General features: G+C 47.2%; 2 protein-coding genes across 7 annotated transcripts; one reads left to right on the top strand and one right to left on the bottom strand.

Moving 5' to 3' along the window:
- Positions 1 to 413: 413 nt before the first annotated feature.
- LOC123865954 (transient receptor potential-gamma protein-like) lies at positions 414 to 14,824 on the top strand. 5 transcript variants are annotated; one of them, XM_045907190.1, is made up of 17 exons: positions 414 to 539; positions 693 to 815; positions 884 to 1,133; positions 3,616 to 3,984; positions 4,137 to 4,667; positions 5,282 to 5,516; positions 5,717 to 5,854; positions 5,999 to 6,138; positions 6,445 to 6,691; positions 6,918 to 7,047; positions 7,329 to 7,524; positions 7,929 to 8,120; positions 8,774 to 8,815; positions 8,896 to 9,079; positions 9,334 to 9,691; positions 9,779 to 10,124; positions 10,432 to 14,824. In XM_045907190.1, exons 3-17 carry the CDS (start codon positions 1,023 to 1,025, stop codon positions 10,639 to 10,641), a joined length of 3,429 nt encoding a protein of 1,142 aa, XP_045763146.1. In that variant the 5' UTR covers positions 414 to 539; positions 693 to 815; positions 884 to 1,022; the 3' UTR covers positions 10,642 to 14,824. The 5 variants fall into 5 exon arrangements, with proteins under 5 accessions (XP_045763146.1, XP_045763148.1, XP_045763149.1 ...); XM_045907192.1 differs by having other exon boundaries at positions 9,343 to 9,691; XM_045907193.1 differs by having other exon boundaries at positions 8,896 to 9,070; positions 9,343 to 9,691.
- Positions 14,825 to 15,135: 311 nt separating this feature from the next.
- Positions 15,136 to 20,074, bottom strand: LOC123865957 (caseinolytic peptidase B protein homolog). Of its 2 annotated transcripts, XM_045907199.1 has the most exons (6): positions 19,647 to 20,074; positions 18,739 to 18,790; positions 17,334 to 18,249; positions 16,810 to 16,990; positions 16,097 to 16,409; positions 15,136 to 16,028 (listed from the first exon to the last, which is right to left on the bottom strand). In XM_045907199.1, exons 1-6 carry the CDS (start codon positions 19,843 to 19,845, stop codon positions 15,827 to 15,829), a joined length of 1,863 nt encoding a protein of 620 aa, XP_045763155.1. In that variant the 5' UTR covers positions 19,846 to 20,074; the 3' UTR covers positions 15,136 to 15,826. The 2 variants fall into 2 exon arrangements, with proteins under 2 accessions (XP_045763155.1, XP_045763156.1); XM_045907200.1 differs by lacking the exon at positions 18,739 to 18,790 and having other exon boundaries at positions 19,647 to 19,782.
- Positions 20,075 to 21,291: the final 1,217 nt, after the last annotated feature.

Genomic DNA, 21,291 nt, shown 5'->3' on the forward strand with positions numbered 1-21,291 from the left:
GAATGCTCGAGTGTTTACTCGGCCGGAGCCGGGCCTGGTGCTGTGTAGCGAAGGAAGTGTTTCGCAAGGCGCGAATCCGTAAACAAGAGACAGCAGACTCTTACGTAGCTACTCGGTAATCTGTACTCTGTACATACTTAAACATCAAATAAAGCTGCCTTTATCGCTCACTGAGCAGTGAGATTGTGTAATTGAAGTCTACGTCGTTGTAATTTGTTATTCAAAGAGGTATAGTTATCGAAACATTTAAATTGATCTAAATTCTATTATAAAATAATTTTAAATGGGTAGTTTTAGTTAAAACCTAACTAACTACCTGTTTAATTTGTTAATGTATGTAGCGAGGTCGATTCCGAGGATCGAACGTCTCAGTCTAATGTCAAAATATTATAAATAATTTTATTACTTTGCAGTAGTACCACAAAATAAGTTAATTATGCAATTACTTCCAAGCGGTGCTCAGTAAGTGAAGCGCGCAAACAAACAGAGTACGCGGAGGAGTCGGGGATTGAGTGGCAACAGCGATCCATCATTTTTAGGTGCGTACTAAAAATAAACTCGCATTTGACCGTGCACGTCGCAGATGGATCGCGCAAAAATTAAAATGTAGCTTTTTAGGAAACATCGAACTTTGTATATGTATATGCCGAAAACAGTTTACGATGCCGTAAATAAAGAGCTTCGCATCGCAGGAGTCCCGCGGCCGGCGGCTCACTCGCGCGCCGCCCGCCCCCGCCCTGCCCGCGCCCGCCACGCTGGAGGCGCTGCGCCGCCACTCGCGGCAGATCGCCGCGCGCCGCGAGCGCCGCGTGCAGGTACGCCGCACTCGCGCCTCCCGATCCTACCGCTCCGCAGCGCGCCTTCAGCCGTTCCTCTGTTTCAGTTCACGGAGCGGGTGCGAGATGGCGCTCGCGGCGACGGCGCCGGTGAGTACCTACGCGCGCTAGTCGCGCCCCCGGCGGCCGCGGCGCCCGCGCTCGCGTGTTGACCCGTGTGTCTGTGCAGAGAGCGGCGGCTCGGAGATGTCCGGCGGCAGCGGCGGCGGCGAGCGCGCGCGGCGCGCGTCCACCTGCCGCGTGGAGATGGGCGCGCTGCTGGCGCCCGAGCCGCGCCCGCTCGACAACAAAGTCAAGGTACGAGCTCTCCTCCGCGGCCCAGCGCCGCGCTGCACTGTGCATCGAGTTCAAGGGTGCGCCAGGCGCGGACGTGACGGGGGAGCGGCCACTTCGCGTTCCATGCATGTTTACGGCTTTAATTAATTGCATGTCGAAAATTGAAATATTTCCACTGGCGAACTCTTTACTCCACCTACGAATTAGGTACTACTTACTTGCATCGTAACCGCGAGCTGTCATCTTTATTGAGATCTATAGATAGCTCGGAGATTGTTAAAAAGTAAACATTGCCGTGTACTGACTAAGTACAAAGGAGGGGGCGGCCAGCGCGTCCGTGGAGCCGGGCCGCGTGCCCTCGCGCGACCCATTCGCATAATGAGCTCCGCGTCGGCCCGAGGAGCCTTCGACAGCTCGACATTTCGCCGTAACGGCTAACAGCTAACAGCTGAAGTAGGTCATACTTCACGTTATCGTTCATCTCACGATGGCTGCACGATAACGCTTGTTAAAAATGTCCAGCGAGCCGACGACGACGCATAACGATAGGCGACGGCCATTCTTATGACGGTCTTTCATTTACTTAATAGTCTTTCGCATTATTATTCTACCTTTTTAGTTTTCCATAGCCGAAGACTGCCAGCGGGAAGCTAAGTATCCTCTAGTAGCCTCTGTCCATCCATCTGTCCGTCCGTCTGTCTGTCTGTCTGTCTGTCTGTCTGTCTGTCAGACAGTTTTACCTATCTCATGAATCGCAATAGGTTATAGTCAGAGAGTTGAAAGTTAAGTTGAGTATGTATTTCTATTGCCGCTATCGCTATAACAACAAAATATAATAAAAATTTCAAAATTACCGCTGTGTAAATTAAAAAATAAAACCGACTTCAAAAACCAAAAACACTAAAAAGTAGAAAATAATTTTTGTTTAGCTACACATGCAATGTACCTAGGTATGAAGTCGAGCGAGCTTATTAAAACAAAATTAGAAATCCAAGAGTGAAGCTCGCCCGACTTCATACCTAGGTACATTACATGTGTAGCTAAACAAAAATTATTTTCTACTTTTTAGTGTTTTTGGTTTTTGAAGTCGGTTTTATTTTTCTTTTGAAAATTCTTTTATTTCACAATTTTTAGTGGCCCCACTGTACTATAATATGCTATGCCCAGTTAAAACCCTACTGTTTACTAAGCTATTACAGTGATCGCGAGCAATTTGCTCTTATCCATTGAGGAGTTCTGTTCTCCATCTCCGAAGATATTCATCAGATCTTCACCTTTATATGGGACCACCTGCACAGTATACCCTTTCAAACAAAAAAAATATTTCCAAATCGGTCCAGGGGTCTTTGAGTAATCGGGGAACATACATAAAACATAAAAAAAAAAAAGATCCCGACGAATTGAGAACCTCCTCCTTTTTTGGAAGTCGGTTAAAAAGAGATTAAAAAGTGTATTGTATTGAACGACGGTAGGGGATGAATCCGACTTGCACTTGACCGGTTTTTTCTTTGGAAGAGAAGTTCACTCATGGACACCAACAACTTTGTGATTTACTTACCTGTCATGTCGGGAAAATGATGGAGGTGGATCTTCTTCATTTTGTATCATTCTGGTTGTTTCCATTTCCATTGGTTAGGTTTTCTCGTTTGTGATATTACCTATGCAATGCGACACTCAAATAAACTCTACGTAGGTACTACATATATCTACATTCACCTATAAACGGTAAATATTGGAACTCAATACTTTGCAAACGGCTGACATGTAGTTTATTTGCGTAAAAAGTCTGTATGTAGGTAACCTACCGCCTTACCTAGTCCATTTACTGTTAGCATCGCTAATCACTTACAAGACGCATTAAACATACCTATAAATAACTATAAACTGCTAACAAATTGGCACGTAGGGATTTGATTGTAGAATGGTTTTCTCTCGGTATGTTTTCCGGATGTCCTATTACTTAATAATCGCTTTAATCTCGCCAGCCGGAACTCGGAAGTCCATTCCCACACAATACTGCGGCATTCTCACATTACAGAGCCCAGTCTCGTCGTAAGATCTCGTTCAATATTATGTTCTTGGCATATTGGATCCGCGACGGGGGCTCATGTCGGACGTCTGAACACAAACATTAGTTTGTTGTCTAAAGATTTTTGTGTAGCCTTTTATTTCATTTTTTATTTTAAGATAATAATTATTACTTATCTATGTAATTGCTTATGTAGGTTGAGGTAATGGTTTAGGTGTTTCGCTTAATCGCCCGTAGGCGCAGGCTAAGCGGGAGCGAAGAAATGTGGTCGGTCGACCTATCAGATTCTTAGATGATGTGAAAAATTTATCACGTCATCTTTTAAAAATCTGATTGGTCGCCTGGACACATCTCCGCTCCGCTTAGGTAGAAACCGGGCCGTTTGTGCCTAGCTGATGAAATGATTGTCAAATATGTTGTAAAGTTGGAATCGTGTCTCGCGTTCCTCTATAAACACGTAATGAATGTCAACAGCGTCACAGTATACATGGTATGACAGAGGAGGAAAATGTGGTGCGGCCGCACCAGGAGATGGAGGTGCTGTCGCTGGAGGAGAAGAAGTACCTGCTGGGCGTGGAGCGCGGCGACGTGGCGGGCACGCGGCGCGTGCTGCAGCGCGCGCGCGACACGGGCCACATCAACGTGGACTGCGTGGACCCGCTGGGCCGCAGCGCGCTGCTCATGGCCATCGACAACGAGAACCTGGAGATGGTGGAGCTGCTGCTGGAGTTCGGCGTGGAGACGCGCGACGCGCTGCTGCACGCCATCTCCGAGGAGTTCGTGGAGGCGGTGGAGGCGCTGCTCGACCACGAGGAGCGCACGAGGAAGCAGGGCGAGCTGCACGTGAGTGCACCATATTCCGTATGTATATACACAACACGTCTATTGTGAGAGAGTACCGTGTGTTACTGTGTGAGAGTTCTCCATAATGTTTTCTTAGGTTCGGAAGGTTAGGTTAGGAAGGGAGTATGATGGGCATGTTTCCCCCCGGGCAGAGCTGGGAGGCGCTGCCGCCGGAGACGGCGACGTTCACGTCGGACATCACGCCGCTGATCCTGGCGGCGCACCGCGACAGCTACGAGATCATCAAGCTGCTGCTGGACCGCGGCGCCGAGCTGCCCATGCCGCACGACGTGCGCTGCGCCTGCGACGACTGCGTGCGCGCGCGCCGCGAGGACTCGCTGCGCCACTCGCGCTCGCGCATCAACGCCTACCGCGCGCTGGCCTCGCCCTCGCTCATCGCGCTCTCCTCCAAGGACCCCATCCTCACGGCCTTCGAGCTGTCGTGGGAGCTGCGGCGCCTGTCCGCGCTCGAGCACGAGTTCAAGACGGAGTACCAGGAGCTGCGCGTGCAGTGCCAGGAGTTCGCCACGGCGCTGCTGGACCACACACGCACGTCGCACGAGCTGCAGGTGCTGCTCAACCACGAGAAGGGTTCGCCGCAGGCGCCGCTCATGGAGCCCGGCGCGCCCGAGCGGATGCGCCTCTCGCGGCTCAAGCTGGCCATCAAGCTGCGCCAGAAGAAGGTAAATACCAACAGAATGTTGTAGCTAACATGTTTTCGCGTTAGTGTTATAGGTAGTCCAATGAACTTGATCATTTCCGAGTTTCCTCTCAATGTAGTGCTAAAATTAATTATACACTTTTTCTGATATCAATTCGATGGCTCACTAAATATAGACGAGCTGCAAAAAGGGTTACTGGATTTAATCTTAGTATCCCTCGATACGCAGTTCAATAGCGAGACATAGGACGATGATAGAGTGGATTTGAAACACGAAACAACCCAGACCCAACTACCCAGAAAATTCTTAGTTACCTTCTAGTTTGCCGTGACTTGGATAACCTTATAGTCTTAGGCAAAGTGCAGGTCAAAAACTACGCGGTCGATCACCTTTCCGTTGGTCCGACCAGATTAAGTCACTCTCAGGTTTTGTAGATTAATCGCTATGAGAAAGCTGAGGACTGAACAATGAGTGAAAGGTTTATAGTTACCAGTGCTTTATTGTGGACCTTCAGTTTTGAACACAGCACGAAGAAGAGCTTGAATGGATTTGGAGTAGGTACTCGTAAGTAAGGGAAGTAGTTTGACACTGTCTGTTTGAAATGTTACTGTTACGATGTTCGAAACACGTTCCAGTTCGTGGCGCACCCCAACGTGCAGCAGCTGCTGGCGTCGATCTGGTACGAGAGCGTGCCGGGCTTCCGGCGCAAGAACATGCTGCTGCAGGCGGCCGAGATGGTGCGCATCGGCGCCATGTTCCCGCTGTACTCGCTCGCCTACATCGCCGCGCCGCACTCCGCCGCCGGCCGGACGCTGCGCAAGCCCTTCATCAAGTTCCTCTGCCATTCCGCCAGCTACTTCATGTTTCTGTGTAAGTAGTTTCCTAACTTTTCCGCTGTTCGAAGGTTTGCTTTCGATATTGAGCTTACACCCTTAAAATTGCTCCTGTTGCGTCAGTGCAAGTCAATGTTACATATTTACCCAAAAATTACAAATTAATAGAACTTGATTAATGATTGTAATTAGCTGTGCAGTTGTGGTTTATTGGTTTAAAATGTGATGGCGCGGCAGTTCTGCTGATTCTGGCGTCGCAGCGCATCGAGACGGCGGCGAGCGGGCTGTTCTGGGGCGCGCCGCACACCACGCCGCTGTCGCGTCGCGGCGCGCCGCCGTCGCTCGTGGAGTGGCTCATCTTGGCCTGGGTCAGCGGTGGGTGCAGTGCCACTATTATCCTCCTAACCATCACATTCTTTGATACTTCTTATTGATTTCCATCCCAATCACAGAATTCAGTGATCTCAAGACTCGACCTACCTAAATGGGCTAAAGCACGTATGCTCGTTGCCGCCTCAGGTCTGATCTGGAGCGAGGTGAAGCAGCTGTGGGACATGGGGCTGCGCGAGTACGTGCACGACATGTGGAACGTCATCGACTTCGTCACCAACTCTCTCTACGTAGCCACGGTCGCGCTGAGGATCGTGTCGCACTTCCAGGTACTTTTGTATATCCTCTCCTTCCTTTCTTTCTAGATATATTAGATTGGTTGTAGTGATGGTTCATTTGATCATATCATATTTTCCATTAGTTTGTGCTAAAGCGATTGGTTACGTCAATTATACTGATTTTTGGACCCCCGTGTGAGAATAGGATTAACTGCCTAAAATCTTATATCCAAAAATATATAATGATTGCGCAAATGTTTGGACAAGTAGCTGATTTTTGAATGCAGTTCTATTCAATAGGTACGTTAAGTGGGTAGGTGCGTAAACTTGTTATTACTAATGGGGTTCACGTACTAGGTTCGCCGGGAGATGACGCTGGGGCTGCAGTGGAACCAGCCGCGCGAGAAGTGGGACGCGTGGGACCCCATGCTGCTGTCGGAGGGGCTGTTCTCGGCCGCCAACATCTTCAGCAGCCTGAAGCTGGTGTACATCTTCAGCGTCAACCCGCACTTGGGACCGCTGCAAGTGTCCCTCAGCCGGATGGTGCTAGATATTCTAAAGTTCTTCGTTTTGGACATACTAGTAATATTTGCTTTTTCTTGTGGTGAGTAAAATACTTGATTGATGTATGAAAATGTACATTTGAAAAATGTAACAATGGTAAAGGTATAATTATTTTCAACCACCTTCAAGTATAGAACTGCAGTATTGTAGAATTCCCTTGATTTAAATGAGATAACCTCTGTAATATGAATGCTTCTGGTATGATAAGGCCATTGTCTCTTGCTTGGGGGTTAAATGTGATTGTGTAGAACGTATTTGACTCGCAGGCCTTAACCAGTTGTTGTGGTATTATGCTGACATGGAGAAAAAGAAATGCCACATCAGCTCGTCGTTGACGCCCGCCAACGGCACGCTCCTCGACCCCGACGCGTGCGTGGTGTGGCGCCGGTTCGCGAAGTAACTACCTTTCAATCTTCTTCCTTTTAAGTTTGCTAGCTTGACCCAAAACGGCGGAAGATTCTGAAGATTTCCCTTGGACCAAGACCCAAATTTTTAGTAAAATAAAATCCAGTACTAAGATTGTACTAAATTAAGTACACAGCTAGAACCTTTGCCCTTTGTATAGAAACCTGCGTTAGAACTCCACCCTAAATTGTAAATCCAGCCAGTCATTGTAAGGCATGAAAAAAAAATATGTTCAGATCTGTTGGTCATCTGAAATACCTGGTCTATTTCAGTTTGTTCGAGACGATGCAGACGTTGTTCTGGGCTGCGTTCGGTCTGGTGGACCTGGACTCGTTCGAGCTGGAGGGCATCAAGATCTTCACGCGCTTCTGGGGCATGCTGATGTTCGGCACCTACGCCGTCATCAACGTCATCGTGCTGCTCAACCTGCTCATCGCCATGATGAACCACTCCTATCAGCTCATATCTGTAAGTGTCGCTTTGTTAAACCAAACAAACTTCTTGACGGGTGTTTGTGATGAGGATGTAACTGGCAACAAGTGAAGCGAGCGAATCGGACAATGAAATGCACTCATCGGTTTGGCAGCGTGTATTGTTGCTCTAGGTACAGCAAATTCTTCTACCTGGGTGCCTGGTGCACATCGACCGCTCGTTGTGCTAGATCCTTCTTTCCAAGCACATGCAAACTGTGGAATCAATTTCCATCGGCGGTGTTCCCACTAAATTATAACATGGGGTTATGCAAATTCCTGAAAGACCGGCAACGCATCAACGGTACCTCTGGTACTACAAATGTTCATGGGCGGCGGTAATCACTTAACATCAAGTGACCCGCCTGCTCGTTTGCTCGTACAAATTGTGGTATGATACAGGAGCGGGCAGACGTGGAGTGGAAGTTTGCGCGCAGCAAGCTGTGGATCAGCTACTTCGAGGAGGGCGGCACGGCGCCGCCGCCCTTCAACGTGGTGCCTTCGCCCAAGTCGATGCTGTACGCGTGGAGCTGGCTGCAGCGCCGCCTGTGCGGCCAGACGCGCGCCAAGCGCGAGCACATGCGCACTATTCGGGTGACTAAAACACCATACACGTAGGATATGGAACGCCCGTCCGGCATCAATTATCCCCGTCTACTTTTAAGTTTTAATAGAGGTGCCTTCAAGTCAAGGTGGAATAGGCATCTTCTAGACAAGCACACACCATCTTAGGTTGCATTATCACTCAGATCTAGTCTATAAATAAGTAATGGGCAAAAGTGTGTGGGTGTCCAATTCTCAAAATCCCTCATCAGTGTTCAAATTTATGTTATAAGAAAGCTTTAGGGGTGAAAATTATTGCATACAATGGTGGCCAAGTCGAAATAAACCAGTGTAAAACCTTTTGTGCCTACCACAAAAGCTTACAAATGGCATAGGTTTGAACATTGTTGAGGGATTTTGAGACATTGGACCAGAATGACTTAAGATCCTTTTGAATAATTTTGTTTTAATCGATTGGTGCTACATATATGTTCGGTTTAGTTTCTTTCGTCAGTAACTGCGGGAGACAAACCGTAAGCCATCTCCACTCTGATACTATACCCACGCGTACGACCAAAGCAAATATCAGACCACCGACGTACCTGAAAATATTGGGAAGAGAAGTTTTTTTTTATTCCCTGATCCTACTGAAATTCTAACGTTTAGTTTTTGTTTTGGTACAAGTAAATTCTGTAATTTTCCAGAGAAAAGCAAAACAAGCGAACGAACGAGACTTCAGGTATCAGGTGAGTCGAATGTGTATACCCGTTGGTTGCAATGTGTTCAGTGACGGTCCCAGTAGTGAGCCAGTGGTCGTGCTGTGCAGGCCATCATGCGCAACCTGGTGCGGCGCTACGTGACGGTGCAGCAGCGGCGCGCCGAGTGCGGCGGCGTCACGGAGGACGACGTCAACGAGATCAAGCAGGACGTGTCCGCCTTCCGCTGCGAGCTGGTGGAGATCCTGCGCAACTCCGGCATGAACACCTCCACGGCCAACGCCGGTGCGCCAGGTGACCGCATGCCCGTACTGTGACCGCCCTAACCCCTCTCATCTCTAGCTAATTGTTACTAAACTTCTATCATGCTATCTACCTATTAGATTTTCATTTAAAATTGGAATTTCTTCAAAAACATGAATCTAAAGACTATGAACTCCTCGATCGACCTTTCCTTCCGGAAGAGCCGAATCGACTTTTGTGTCCCTTCTTAGTCATTGTCACCTCGTGAGATCGTATCGAGAACAAAATGTCGAGCTAATATTCAGTCGCATCAGGAGGGGGAGGCGGCAAAAAGAACCGGCAGAAGGAGCGGCGCCTGATGAAGGGCTTCAACATCGCGCCGGGCGGCTCGCTGCCGCCCGTGGACGAGTTCTTCGCGTCGTTGCACCACGAGCACGAGGCGCACGGCGCACACCACGCGTCGCTGTCGGCGCTGCTGGGCCAGCGCCTGCGCGCCAGTCAGTCCAGCCTGTCGGACGGCGGGCCGAGCGCGCGCCGCAAGCCGCCGCACAAGCGCCGCTGGGGCACCATCATCGAGGCGGCGCGCGCGGCGCGCGTGTCGCGCCTCATCGGCCGCTCGCGCTCCGAGGACTCCGTGTGCGACCACGCGAGACCCTCGCCGAGGTACGCCTACGTCCTACGCTGTCTCGAGTCGGTGACAGTTTTGTTATTTGGGTAGATTGGATATATCGATGTGCTTATGTGTTCCAGCGGCAGCGAGCGGTCGGACTCGGGCAGCGACTCGCAGCGCAGCCCGGAGCGCGTGACGCGCAGCGGGCCGCTGCACCCGCTGTCGGCGCTGGCGGCGCTCAAGCGTAAGCGCAAGAAGTTCTCGGACTCGCGGCGCGCGGCGGAGGGCGCGCGGGCCGCGTCGGGCGCGTCGGAGGCGCTGCAGCGCGCCAGCTCCGTGCCCGCGCGCGCGCCGCCCGCGCCGCCGCCCCGCGCGCCGCGCCCGCCAGCGCCCTCCGTGTCGCCCTCCACTACGACGGAGAGCGTGGCGGGCAAGGGCGGCAGCCGCGAACCGCTGCTCGCCAGCCTCGAGGATGACGCCCTCAAGGTTCTTATTTTTTGATATTATAATTTATTAAATCATTGAATCAGCTACTCACTACTATATTATCTGCCAGAAGCTAACTCTTGTTTTCATTAAAAAATTAGTACTAAAAATATTTCCCTGATAAAATCAGAGGCTGAGCTTAAATTCATAGCTTGTAAAATTGTGATTTTTACATAAGTTTTAAACAATTTTTTTCAAAAAGTTGTATGGTCAAGATGGGTAGGTATTTGGGAGGTTGTATTTTGGGCATTACTTTGTGGAGTGACCTAAAGATAACGATGATCAGCTAGTTGATGTGACGTCGCAGGAGGCGTGCGGACAGTGCGGGTACGAAGGCGCCCCGGACGCCGGCGCCGCGAGCGCCGAGGCGGAGGACGCGCGCGCGGCGAGCGAGGCGGCCGCGCGCGAGGCGGCCGAGGCGGAGGCCACGTGCTCGCGCTGCGCGGCGCTGGCGCGGCTGGCGGGCGTCACGCCGCTGGCCGGCCACGCGCCGCACCACTCCGCCGGCTGGCTCTAGCGCGCCGCGCGAGACTACGGTGGAGGACGCACCTTACTTCAACTTACTTTAGTTTACTTAAAAGATAAGCGAGTAGCTTCTCACTGAAATGCGTAAGAGGCGCGCTGTACGCGGCGCATACGACCTTGTTACCGCAAACTGACAATGAAATCATGATACGAGTGAAAACCTAAGATCTGCGTGAAGATCCAAAGCGCCGGGCACATCGCGTCGCTTACGCGTTTTCCGAGAAGACTTCTGGGATGTGTAAGTACATCATACAGACAAACTTAAGAAAAACGGACTAAACTTGATGCGGGTGATTTAGGTCGAAGAATGTATGTACCTACCTACGAAGTAGAAGTTCCTAGGCACATATGAGTATAGAAAATGAAAATGAGTTTGCCACTGAAACGATCTGCAACATGACTAGCATCAATATCGTTCAGATTATCTCCATTAGAATATATGTTATGAATATGTTACTAACAAAGTACCTACCTTACCGTGAGGTCGGCGCAGGGCTGGCGCAGGAGTGGCGGGGAAAAGGCGCTAGGTACCAAAAATGCGCCCCCTTGAGCAAAATTATAAAAAACACTCACACTTTTTCAGTTGTAATTTTTAAATTGCATCTCTGTTGTGTTATAATTTTAATTTTGTTTAAATAACAAAACACTTCGAGTTCGCGTTGTCAATTGTGAATCATAATAATTAACTTCGGGGGGCGCCAAATTAACTCAAAAATGCACTCCGATTTTTTAGTTTATTTCGACCTAGTACCTAAAATTGGGGGCCCGGGGGCGCCAAACTGACCCGGGCCAGCCCGGAATCTCGGAAGGTATAGGTACGTACTGCGTAGATAACAATCAACTAATTAGACTGTACCTAGATATTTCCTATATTATAGTAAATTAAATAAATGGACATATTTATCGAACACCAACTAGTTAAGTAGATGCAACTATATCTAGTCGTAAGTGTATTTTACATATTGACATTATAATGTACTTAGATACTAAATAGCAAATACTATTATTCTATTATTATAGTAGAATGATTGAATTATGATAGTTAGGTGAATAGAATAGCTATCTACAAATAATGTGTTCCAGAATGTTTTCCAGATATAAGTTGTTCGATCGCACACGAAATAGCATTTAAATTGTAAACCGGGAGCCCACGACCGCCTCACCAACGTCACAGCTCAATAGGCTCCTACATAGCAGCCGCGCTCACAAGCTTGCCGCCCCATACACGACCATGAGATAGCAATCGAGGTGGGCACTCTGACAACCCACGTGCGCGCGGGTGACATGCGGGTCTGCGGGTCGTCCTCCCGCCTCATGCTCCGATTGCCATCTCAACCTGTCGCATACTTTACGTGTCGAAACTATAATGGTTCCTTCTTTACTACTGAACGATATAATTATAAATACGAGAACGATCTAACACTGAAATACGTCCAGACACGCAGTCATGAAAAATCCTTATTCTGTTTTCATATTCCTCCATCTAAGATCTTAGAGGGACTAAGATTACCTGCTAAGTTATACTTGGCAGTAGCTACTAGTATATCTAACGTAGATATCTGGCAATCGCAGGCTCTCGGTCCGTTAGGGTAAGGTCGAACAAGAAGAAACAGGGATTTTATGTGAAACATGTTGTCCAATTTACCGATTATACTAGCCGCTCCCCAAACTCCTCGTTTACAAGTCGTCCGACAGACCTACATAGTACATAGGTACCGCATGATTTGTTACAGTGAATGAGGGGTTATTTTATAGGTGTTTGGATAGTGAGCAACAACCTGGTCTGTTTGTGATCGGCCGGTGCGGTAGCGGGCGGGTAGCGGCGACGAATCGATATATTTTGACCTTACGATATAATATTATCATCTAGCGCCTATATACGTTTACCATTCATTTTTCAAAACATCCTTTAATATCCGTAAAAAATAGCAATAAGTAGATACAAGTGACGCGCGGCGTTGACGTTTCGTAATTCGTAGCGTTTTTCAATTCAGATACAAGCTTAGCCCTTGACTGCAATCCCACCTGGTGGTAAGTGATGATGCAGTCTAAGATGAAAGCGGGCTATGGCAGTTTTCATTAAGCCCATACTCCTTTGGTTTGTACACGGCATTGAACCGGAATGCTAAATGCCAGCTTTGCCAGTAGGGTGGTAACTAGCCACGGCCACTGAGATTTACTGTCAAACAATTTCTGTCGCGTATTGTGTGACGGTCCAGTGTTTATGCCGCGTTGATATAGCTGCCGCACCGGGTCATCAGCAAACGATTTAACTAGTAGATATAGATTCTTAGATATTATCCGAAAATGTTTTATGCAATATCACAAACGATGATGTCGAAAAGCATCTAAAACCGTGTTAGCTAGGAGCCTAGGCTATAGCCAGGTTACCTGCTTATATCTAAATGAATGGTGCGATTACGGGACTTATCATAAGCAATAAGGTACCTAGATTCTAATAGTTTCATCAATGAAATAGCTTAGGAATGTACCTACCCAATAAGAGTGGACTGCTTCATTCAGTTCCTCCAGTAAACGAAACACGATAGGTAGGTACCTACTCTTAATACCATTTAAGAGCGGTCTCTTCGTACTGCACTCCAAACTAATTTAGTTTGGCACACATTTGAAAACTAACCAATCTATGGATGTTGGAAATAAACAAATCAAACTCAACAAAACTTTGGAGATAGGTTTTAGGAACTGTCCTTGGAAAAAGGAAACCACAAACAATGGTTTCCTGATTTCCATTAAAATATTCCGTTTCAAAGTTACACGGTCTCAAGAACTTATGTACCTACAAAGCGTGTAACTTTAAAACTAGGTATTTTTACGATAAAATCTGCCTAACCAGTAACCACAGACATAAATATTAGATTTTAGAACTGGTCTATAAAATTACATCGAATTTTATTGGTTGATATTGAAATGAGAATCAAACTAAGTACGTTTGCAAGTATGGAGCGAGTCGGAGAGACCACCGGCAAAGCCTTGGTCAAACAAAAACGCGTTGCGACTAATATGCTGGCACACCGCGGCCGCTGCTACACGGCTCCGCAGTATGACATGCTTCTGGAGAGTTAAATTTTCTGGGAGCCTTACTATGACACGTTATGCTTAACCAAGGCTTTAAACCATTGCATTGCGAGCTTCTGGATGACCATGTTAGTAAATCATATTGCGGAAAATTCTCCGAACATTTTCACGTCACATAGATGTTACGGACAAAGTTCAGCCTTCGGAATGTAGGCAAACGACCAAAGTAGGTGGTAGGTACATCAGCGGAAGGTTCTTATTTATGCTGACTAAAGTGATATATCATATATCATAGAAAGTAACTCCATTACTAACTAAGCTCTATGTCTCCACGTTCGTCGGCCACGCCTGCTATCTTTATCTACGTGAATTGTTGTTTAGTCCTTTAGAACCTCATTCCTCGATCGTACACGTAGCTCGAGCTTTTTTAGGTAGCGTAGACTTTGATGGGAAGGAAGGATGCAGACGCACACCTATTGTTAGCTTAATATACCTACCTACTTAAAATTATGAAACTTATATCATAATGATTAGGCAATAAACAAGGAATCGGCTTAATTCATTTTTAGATTTGTCCTACTGCGAGTTCTAAATGTGGATGTGGCAAAAGTTTGATATTTAAAAGAGATAAAGTACAATTTCCCAACCAAGCGTTAGCAGGGTTGTCACATTCAAGTTCACATTGGAGTTTTTTAACAAATTCTTTAAGTCCTCATATCTTCCACGAGTAAGTACAACGAGTAATAATATTTTTTTTGGTACATCGCTCCTAACCTAAGCTTGCCGGGACGTTACGGAGTTTTATACTTCTTGTCTGTTCTTGTGTTTTGTACATCTTGTGTACTTAACTGCATTATCCGACAGTACAAGTTTTGGAACCCCCATCTCATCAATCTTCAATCGCTGGTATGAGGACATTTATACTAGAAAGACGTATTGATGTTATAATTTACGTGTATCGATTAGTCTCGTGTTATCGATTATCGAATTATCGAGTAGTATCACCGGAGGCCTTCACGTGTTTAGTTGTTTGCGGCGCGATCGCCACAATCGATTTATATTTTGTAAAGAGTTGTTGTTTATTTATACATTATATTTGTATATAACGGTGCGAAGTTTATAATAAAATAAGCACTATACACGCTGCAGTTTTATTTTTAACCAAATCTTCCCACTAGATTTCAACATGGGGTTATTCAAGAGGCGAACCAACAAATTCTTGAAAAGCCGGCAACGCTGCTGGCACAAGTGGAAATGCGGTTCCTCTGGTGCTGCAAATGTTCACATGTTCATAGTTAAACGCACATAATTGTGCCGCAGACAAAGTCGCGGCAAAAACTACGTATAAGTTCGTATAATTACGTATAATTTCCATTATTATGAACTGTTTTGTTACAACGCGCGTTCGTAACTCGCTTTATATAAATACCTAGAAATTAAACTACATAAATCAGTCCTAGAGATATATTACAATTTTTCTTTATATTAATATTAACAATGGAATTCAGTACCTAGCTGTATAAATTACTTATTATTATTTCTAATGGTAACTGCTAAGTTAACTGACAATCATGGACCCTATTTGGATGACCTCGACAGCTGCAGTCACTGTCACAACTTCACACAACCTATTAGAGTCATATGAACATTACGTATTTTCATACTTTGTAAGTGAAGTTAAGGAAGGAGCTGTCCAGGTTTATAAAAGCTTTGATTTAAATAAGTCATGATTTTTTGTACGGCAGTATATATGGGGAGCACCTAGACGGATCAAAATGAGGAGTTGGAAGGGGTGGTCAGACACCGGGGCAGTCGGAGATGCGCAAGGCCCAGCGGCGTGGAGTCCTAGCCCGGCCGCCCGCGAGTACAGCGGAAAGAGAGTCTAGGGTAGCAAACGGTTGTCGAACAATTCGCTCATCGCTAGTAAGAGTGGGCGACAACGTAAGGTGTGGTGAAAGCGGGTAGCGGTAAGGAGCTGTGCGAGGTATACCGGCGAGTAGTTTTTGTCTGTGGGCGCGGGAGTATCTGAAGTGGCGGTTAAGGAAAGAGTCCGGCAGAGCAGTCAAGTTTGGCATGAGTAGTTAGGGCGTGGACGAGGCACACGGCGAGTTGGTAAGACGGTAGCGCGTAACTATCAGGAGCTACAGCTGCGCGAGGTCCAGCGGCTCGTAGTCCTTGTCGCTGGGCGCGCGCACGGCGAGCAGCACGCGGCCGGCGCGCTCGCGCAGCAGCACGCTGCAGCCGCGCGCCACGGCGCCGCGCTCCGCCGCCAGCGCGATCTGGTTCACGACGCGCCGCTCCACCTCGTGCTTGATGGAGCGCGCGCCGTAGTGCACGTCGTACCTGAACACACACATCGCCTCGTCAATACTTGTGACATATGCTACAATAATAGTGTTACATAGACTCACCCGTCAGCGAGAGCGCCCAGCACGCCGCCCTCCCAGCGCAGTTCCACGCTGTGCCGCGCGCGAGCCTTCTCCGCCCACGCCTTGAGCTCCATCTGCACCAGCGTGAGCAGCTCCTGGCGCGAGAACGGCAGGAAGTACACGATCTCGTTGATGCGGCCCAGGAACTCGTCGCGCCCGAAGTGGCGCTTCAGGATCGGCCGCACCACCGTGTCCTTGAACTTGCGCGAAACTTGCAGCGCCTCTTCCGCTTCCACAACCTCGATGTCCCCAGGGTGCGACATTATCACCGACTCGGATTTCTCGTCGAATTGCTCTGAAATTTTGTTAAAGACAAGTCGGTAATTACACCACTTTGTTTGCAAGTTCCTCAAAGAGTTTCCAATTATTGTTGGATAGGAATGGGAGCAGGCGTTACTTTGCGAAAGTCCGGTTCCACAAACAACCACAAGTTTAATTCACTACAATCTACCAAAACAGATAAGTCTAAAAAGATAATTATCTTCTGAGGATGGTCCAGTGAGGGAGTGAAACCTCTGGTGAGTGTGTTTTACAAAATTTGTGTAGTAGTGTGTATTGTTTGCTTTTACAGGTTCTTGAGCAAGTAGTGTGATTAGTGAGAGGGCATGCGGTGGTCGCATGTTGTACCATACAGACTTGTCTGTGTGAAGCTTGTGATTCTTTGACGGATGCACAATCATATATTGCGTGCTTACTGGTGGGCGTGTCGGCGGCGGGCGCGGGGTGCGCGCGGGCGCGCTGCGCGGCGCGCGCCTCCGCCTCGCGCCGCAGCTGCAGCCCGTACTGCGCGATCTCGTCGGCGGCCAGGTTGGACGTCATCACGAAGATGGCGTTCTTGCACTCGATGAGCTTGCCCTTGCCGTCCGTCAGCCGACCCTGGCGGTACACGAAGCGGAATGTTTTAATGTTCATGGTGTAATATATTGGAAGTACTCACACAGAACTGTGAAGGGGTGGGAGTTTTTTTTTGTTTTTCATCTGTTCCTTGTTTCTCAGTAATCTGTCTTGTAGCAATTATTGGCTGTGCATGGATTTGTATCTCTTGAGCTAAGTAGGTATCTCTAATATTTGTTGTTTCAATCAGAACAGAGGGGTCTACTTTGTGTTGTTTGGGTGTATAGAGCAATATTCTTTAATAACGTTCTTAAACTCAGTTTTGTGTGGCATCTCAGTTCTGTGCAAATACTCCCTTTCACCAGAAATAAGTATCGGAACACACCTCATCGAACAGCTGTAAGAGTACTGTGAGTACATCAGGATGTGCCTTGTCGACCTCATCGAAGAGAACCACCGCGTCCGCTCGCCGCGCGAGAGCGCGCGTGAGCTGGCCGCCCTCCTCGTGGCCCACGTAGCCGGGCGGAGCTCCGATCAGCTTGGCCACTTCGTGCTTCTCCTGGTACTCCGACATGTCGAGGCGAATGAACGCCGCGGGATCGTCGCGATGCATGTACCTCGCCAGCTGCTTCGCGAGCTCCGTCTTTCCGATACCGGAGCTTCCTAAGAAGAGAAACACGAGCGGGTGTTCCTCGTCAGCCCATCCGTTTTCTTTCCGCCTCACGGCTGCCGCTACCGTTTCTATTGCAGCGGTTTGTCCGACGATGAACTGCTTGAGTCGCTGCTCCAGCGGGAACCTGCGGCGCTCCTCCGCCGCCGCCGCGGCCGCCGCCTCCTCCCATTTGCCGACGTGCTCCAGGATCACATCGCGCGTGGTGGAAGGGTCTCTGGCGTAGTGCAAGGCTCGGCGGCCGGCATGGTCGCGAGAGGTCGGGTCGGCGCCGGCTTCGAGCAACGCCTTGGCCGAGGTGGTAGAGTCGGCTAGAGCAGCGTAATGAAGAGCCGTCCAGCCCAGAAATGAAGCCCGAGCGTTCATAGCACTGCAGAACTCATCCTCCCGCCTCTGTAATACTTCCAATGGATGAAGGCCCGTTGTGGCTGCCGTTGCGGATGCTCCCGCATATTGCTCCGGCAAGTCGGGGCGTGCTCCGAGACGCAGAAGCTCGCGAACTGCGGCAGGTTGGTCATTGGCGGCGGCCACCATGAGCGCGGTCCAGCCTAAAGCATGTCGTCGATTCGCCGGCCCCCCTTCCCCTGCGTCGCCAGAGTTCTTTCCGTCGCCATGCGCTGCTTCTATCTGTCTGAACATAATAGTATCAGTATTACAGAGGGCCTGGGGAATCCACTTTCACACTGCAACATCATTGTGTATTGTCACTTGAGATTGAAGTAAAACCTGATTACTGCAATTGAGTTCCTTGAATTTTTATTTGTATCCAATTGAGACTTCCTATGCTCTATGACTCTCTATGACAAAATGCCAAAAATATATCAATTAAGTACATCACACTTCACACTAATATTATAAAGGCGAAAGTTAGTGTGTATATATATTTGTTACTCCTTCACGCAAAAACTACTGAACGGATTGGGCTGAAATTTAGAATGGAGATAGATTGTACACTGGAATAGTACATAGGCTACTTTTTATCCTGAAAAATCATAGAGTTCCCACAGGATTTCAAAAACCTACATCCACGCGAACGAAGTCGCGGGTATCAGCTAGTATGTATATAAAATAGTACTCATTCTTGCCAATGTCATTGTGGTTACTTCATTAAAATACTTACTTTCTTAACTCTTGTATATTCCCAACTTTAGCTGCTTTGAAGAACTTTTTCTCTGTACAAAGAAATATTATTATTAAAGTTTACTAAACATAAGTTTGATTTTAAGATGTTATTATTTAAGTACTTAGTATTATTTCTTTGAAGAAAAACAAAACCCATAAATTACACAGAGGTATGCTGAGTTGGCAAGGGTCTATGACCTAGGTGATTCTTGGAATATGAAAACTACAGATGTCTTAGTAGATCTAGTTTTATATTTTCTTGGATTATTTCACTGTTACCAAATGTCTTTTAGACAATAGGTTCTGCATCTAAATTTATACCATACTGGCAGTGACTTTGTCTGCATGGATTTAGCTTTTAAAAATCTCAGTGGGTACTGTTTGATTTTCAGGATATTAAGTAGCCTATCTGGGGTGCCAACTACCTCTATACCACAGCTGATTAAATATCATAGCTGACTCCAGCTATTTTGTCCTTGTGGATGTAGGTTTCTTAAAAATGCTGATGGAATCTGTTTCCGGGATGCAAGTTATCTCTGTGCCAAATGTCAAAATCAGTTAAACAAATGGACTGTGAAAAGCTAGTAGACAAACACATTTTCACACTTAAAATATTATGTAGGTATGGATTTGTCATAGAAAAATCAGTCATTGCTTAAGACAGTAGTTTATCCTGCATCAGTGGCTTTGTCTGCAAACCTATTGTCTAAGTAGTTATTAACTGATACCTACTGCAGTCTACACCCTTTTTAATTAACTGCAAGAAATGACTAGCGAGCTAGGAGTGGATTCACCAACCAGCCTACGGTTCCAACATACTACAATTCAGGTTTCATTCTGCCACCATACCTGACTAATGACTTAAATCTCTTAGAGACAAAACTGCAGTGACTAAAAAGCGCGCACCATTATAAACATAGTCAGCAGCGATAAGTGCTACGCCCACGGCAGCAGTGGCCAGCACGTAGCGTGACCTGTTGGCGCCCGGCGGCGCGTGGCTCCGGGCCGCGGCGCTCGCACAGCAGCGCCTCCCGGGCACCACTGCCAGCCGAGTCGACCCCCTCTCGACCAGCGCCCGCCATCCTCCACGCACTGCTGAAATCATTACTCCTTGCTTTGCAACGCTCAATTTTGCCTCTCCTGTCCATTTAACGATAAGCAGCGAAGATAAGAGCCTCCATTATTCTTCGAACTAGTTTTTAGTGTGTATTCAATCTAGTGAAATTCCCCATTTTATTAAGTAATTAAAGATTTTTATGATTTTTATTATACTTTTGGTGAACTTTTGTTTGTTTTGTAATCGAATTTATCGAACGTTCGACGACCGCTGACGTCTTTTGACCAAAGAATATACTACTTTTGTCTGTCACTTTTTTTTTTCTCTCGTCTGGCTTTACAAAGATTAGCCAATGTCAAGTTTGTAGTTATTTGTAACAAGTTAGTTTTAAACTGTACAAGTGTGGACCTCGTCTGTGCCGGCGCTCGCCGACATACGCACGGCACCCCCTTAGAGCGCTTTCCAGTCAGATTTGACAAAAATACACTCCAAAAAGTCAGAGCACGACCGCAAGCTAACACCAACACAGACGAAGTCCCTGTCTGTCACTTGTGCTGTCATGTCATGAGTCAGATACCATGGATCTATATATTATATTATACCTATGGATAGGGCATTTCTAATACCTCGTATCATATCAATAATGATTGATGAGGTATTAGAAAAGCTCATGGCTCATTGCTGATTACGGATCTCCCCTCAGAATGAAAAGGGTTTAGGCTGTAGTCAACTGTGTCAACCAGTCTAGTGGTGGGTCGTTGTCGCATTTTTGACGGACGAATCGCAACCGTTTGCACGATGACGAAAACGGTTGCAGAAAACGGTTGTCGTTGCATCGATTAACTCTCGACTGTATTTTGTTAAGCTTAAAATACAAAATCGCAGCAAGTTATTCGAAGACTGTTTTACACAGGACGTGAATACGGTTTCACCGTCGCAGAACGGAACACTGTTTTTAAAACGGTAGGAACTATATTTTAAGAACGAACGTGAACGATAAGGACGACGTGACGTTCGCGACGACGTGTGTCGTTACATCAATTCACTCTCGACTGTATTTTCTTACGCTTAAAATACAAAATCGCACCTAGTTATTCGAAGATTGGTTTGTGCAACGAATACTGTTTTCCCCAGGATGTAGAAACGGTTTCAAGGTCGCAGAACACGAAACGGTCTTTAGAAACGGTTCGTCGTCGCAACGCCCATCAGTATCAACCACGCTAGCCCAGTGCGGATTGGCAGACTTTTGACACTTTTGAGAATCCGTAATAATATTAGGTTCAGCCTAGTGACTAGGCTACTATAATATTATTACGGACCGTTTTGCAGTTTTCTATTTTAATTAACTAGTTACCTAACTACTATATAATAAAACCGATTTTGTAGTTTCTGAACAGATTTTGTAATTTCGACTGATTTTGTACTTGACGTTAGCTTGACAGTTGACATTTAACAATGAGTTTGACAATTTCCCACCTGGTGCAGCTCCACGCC

Source organism: Maniola jurtina, chromosome 6, assembly GCF_905333055.1.
Source record: "Maniola jurtina chromosome 6, ilManJurt1.1, whole genome shotgun sequence".
Lineage (NCBI taxonomy): Eukaryota > Metazoa > Arthropoda > Insecta > Lepidoptera > Nymphalidae > Maniola > Maniola jurtina.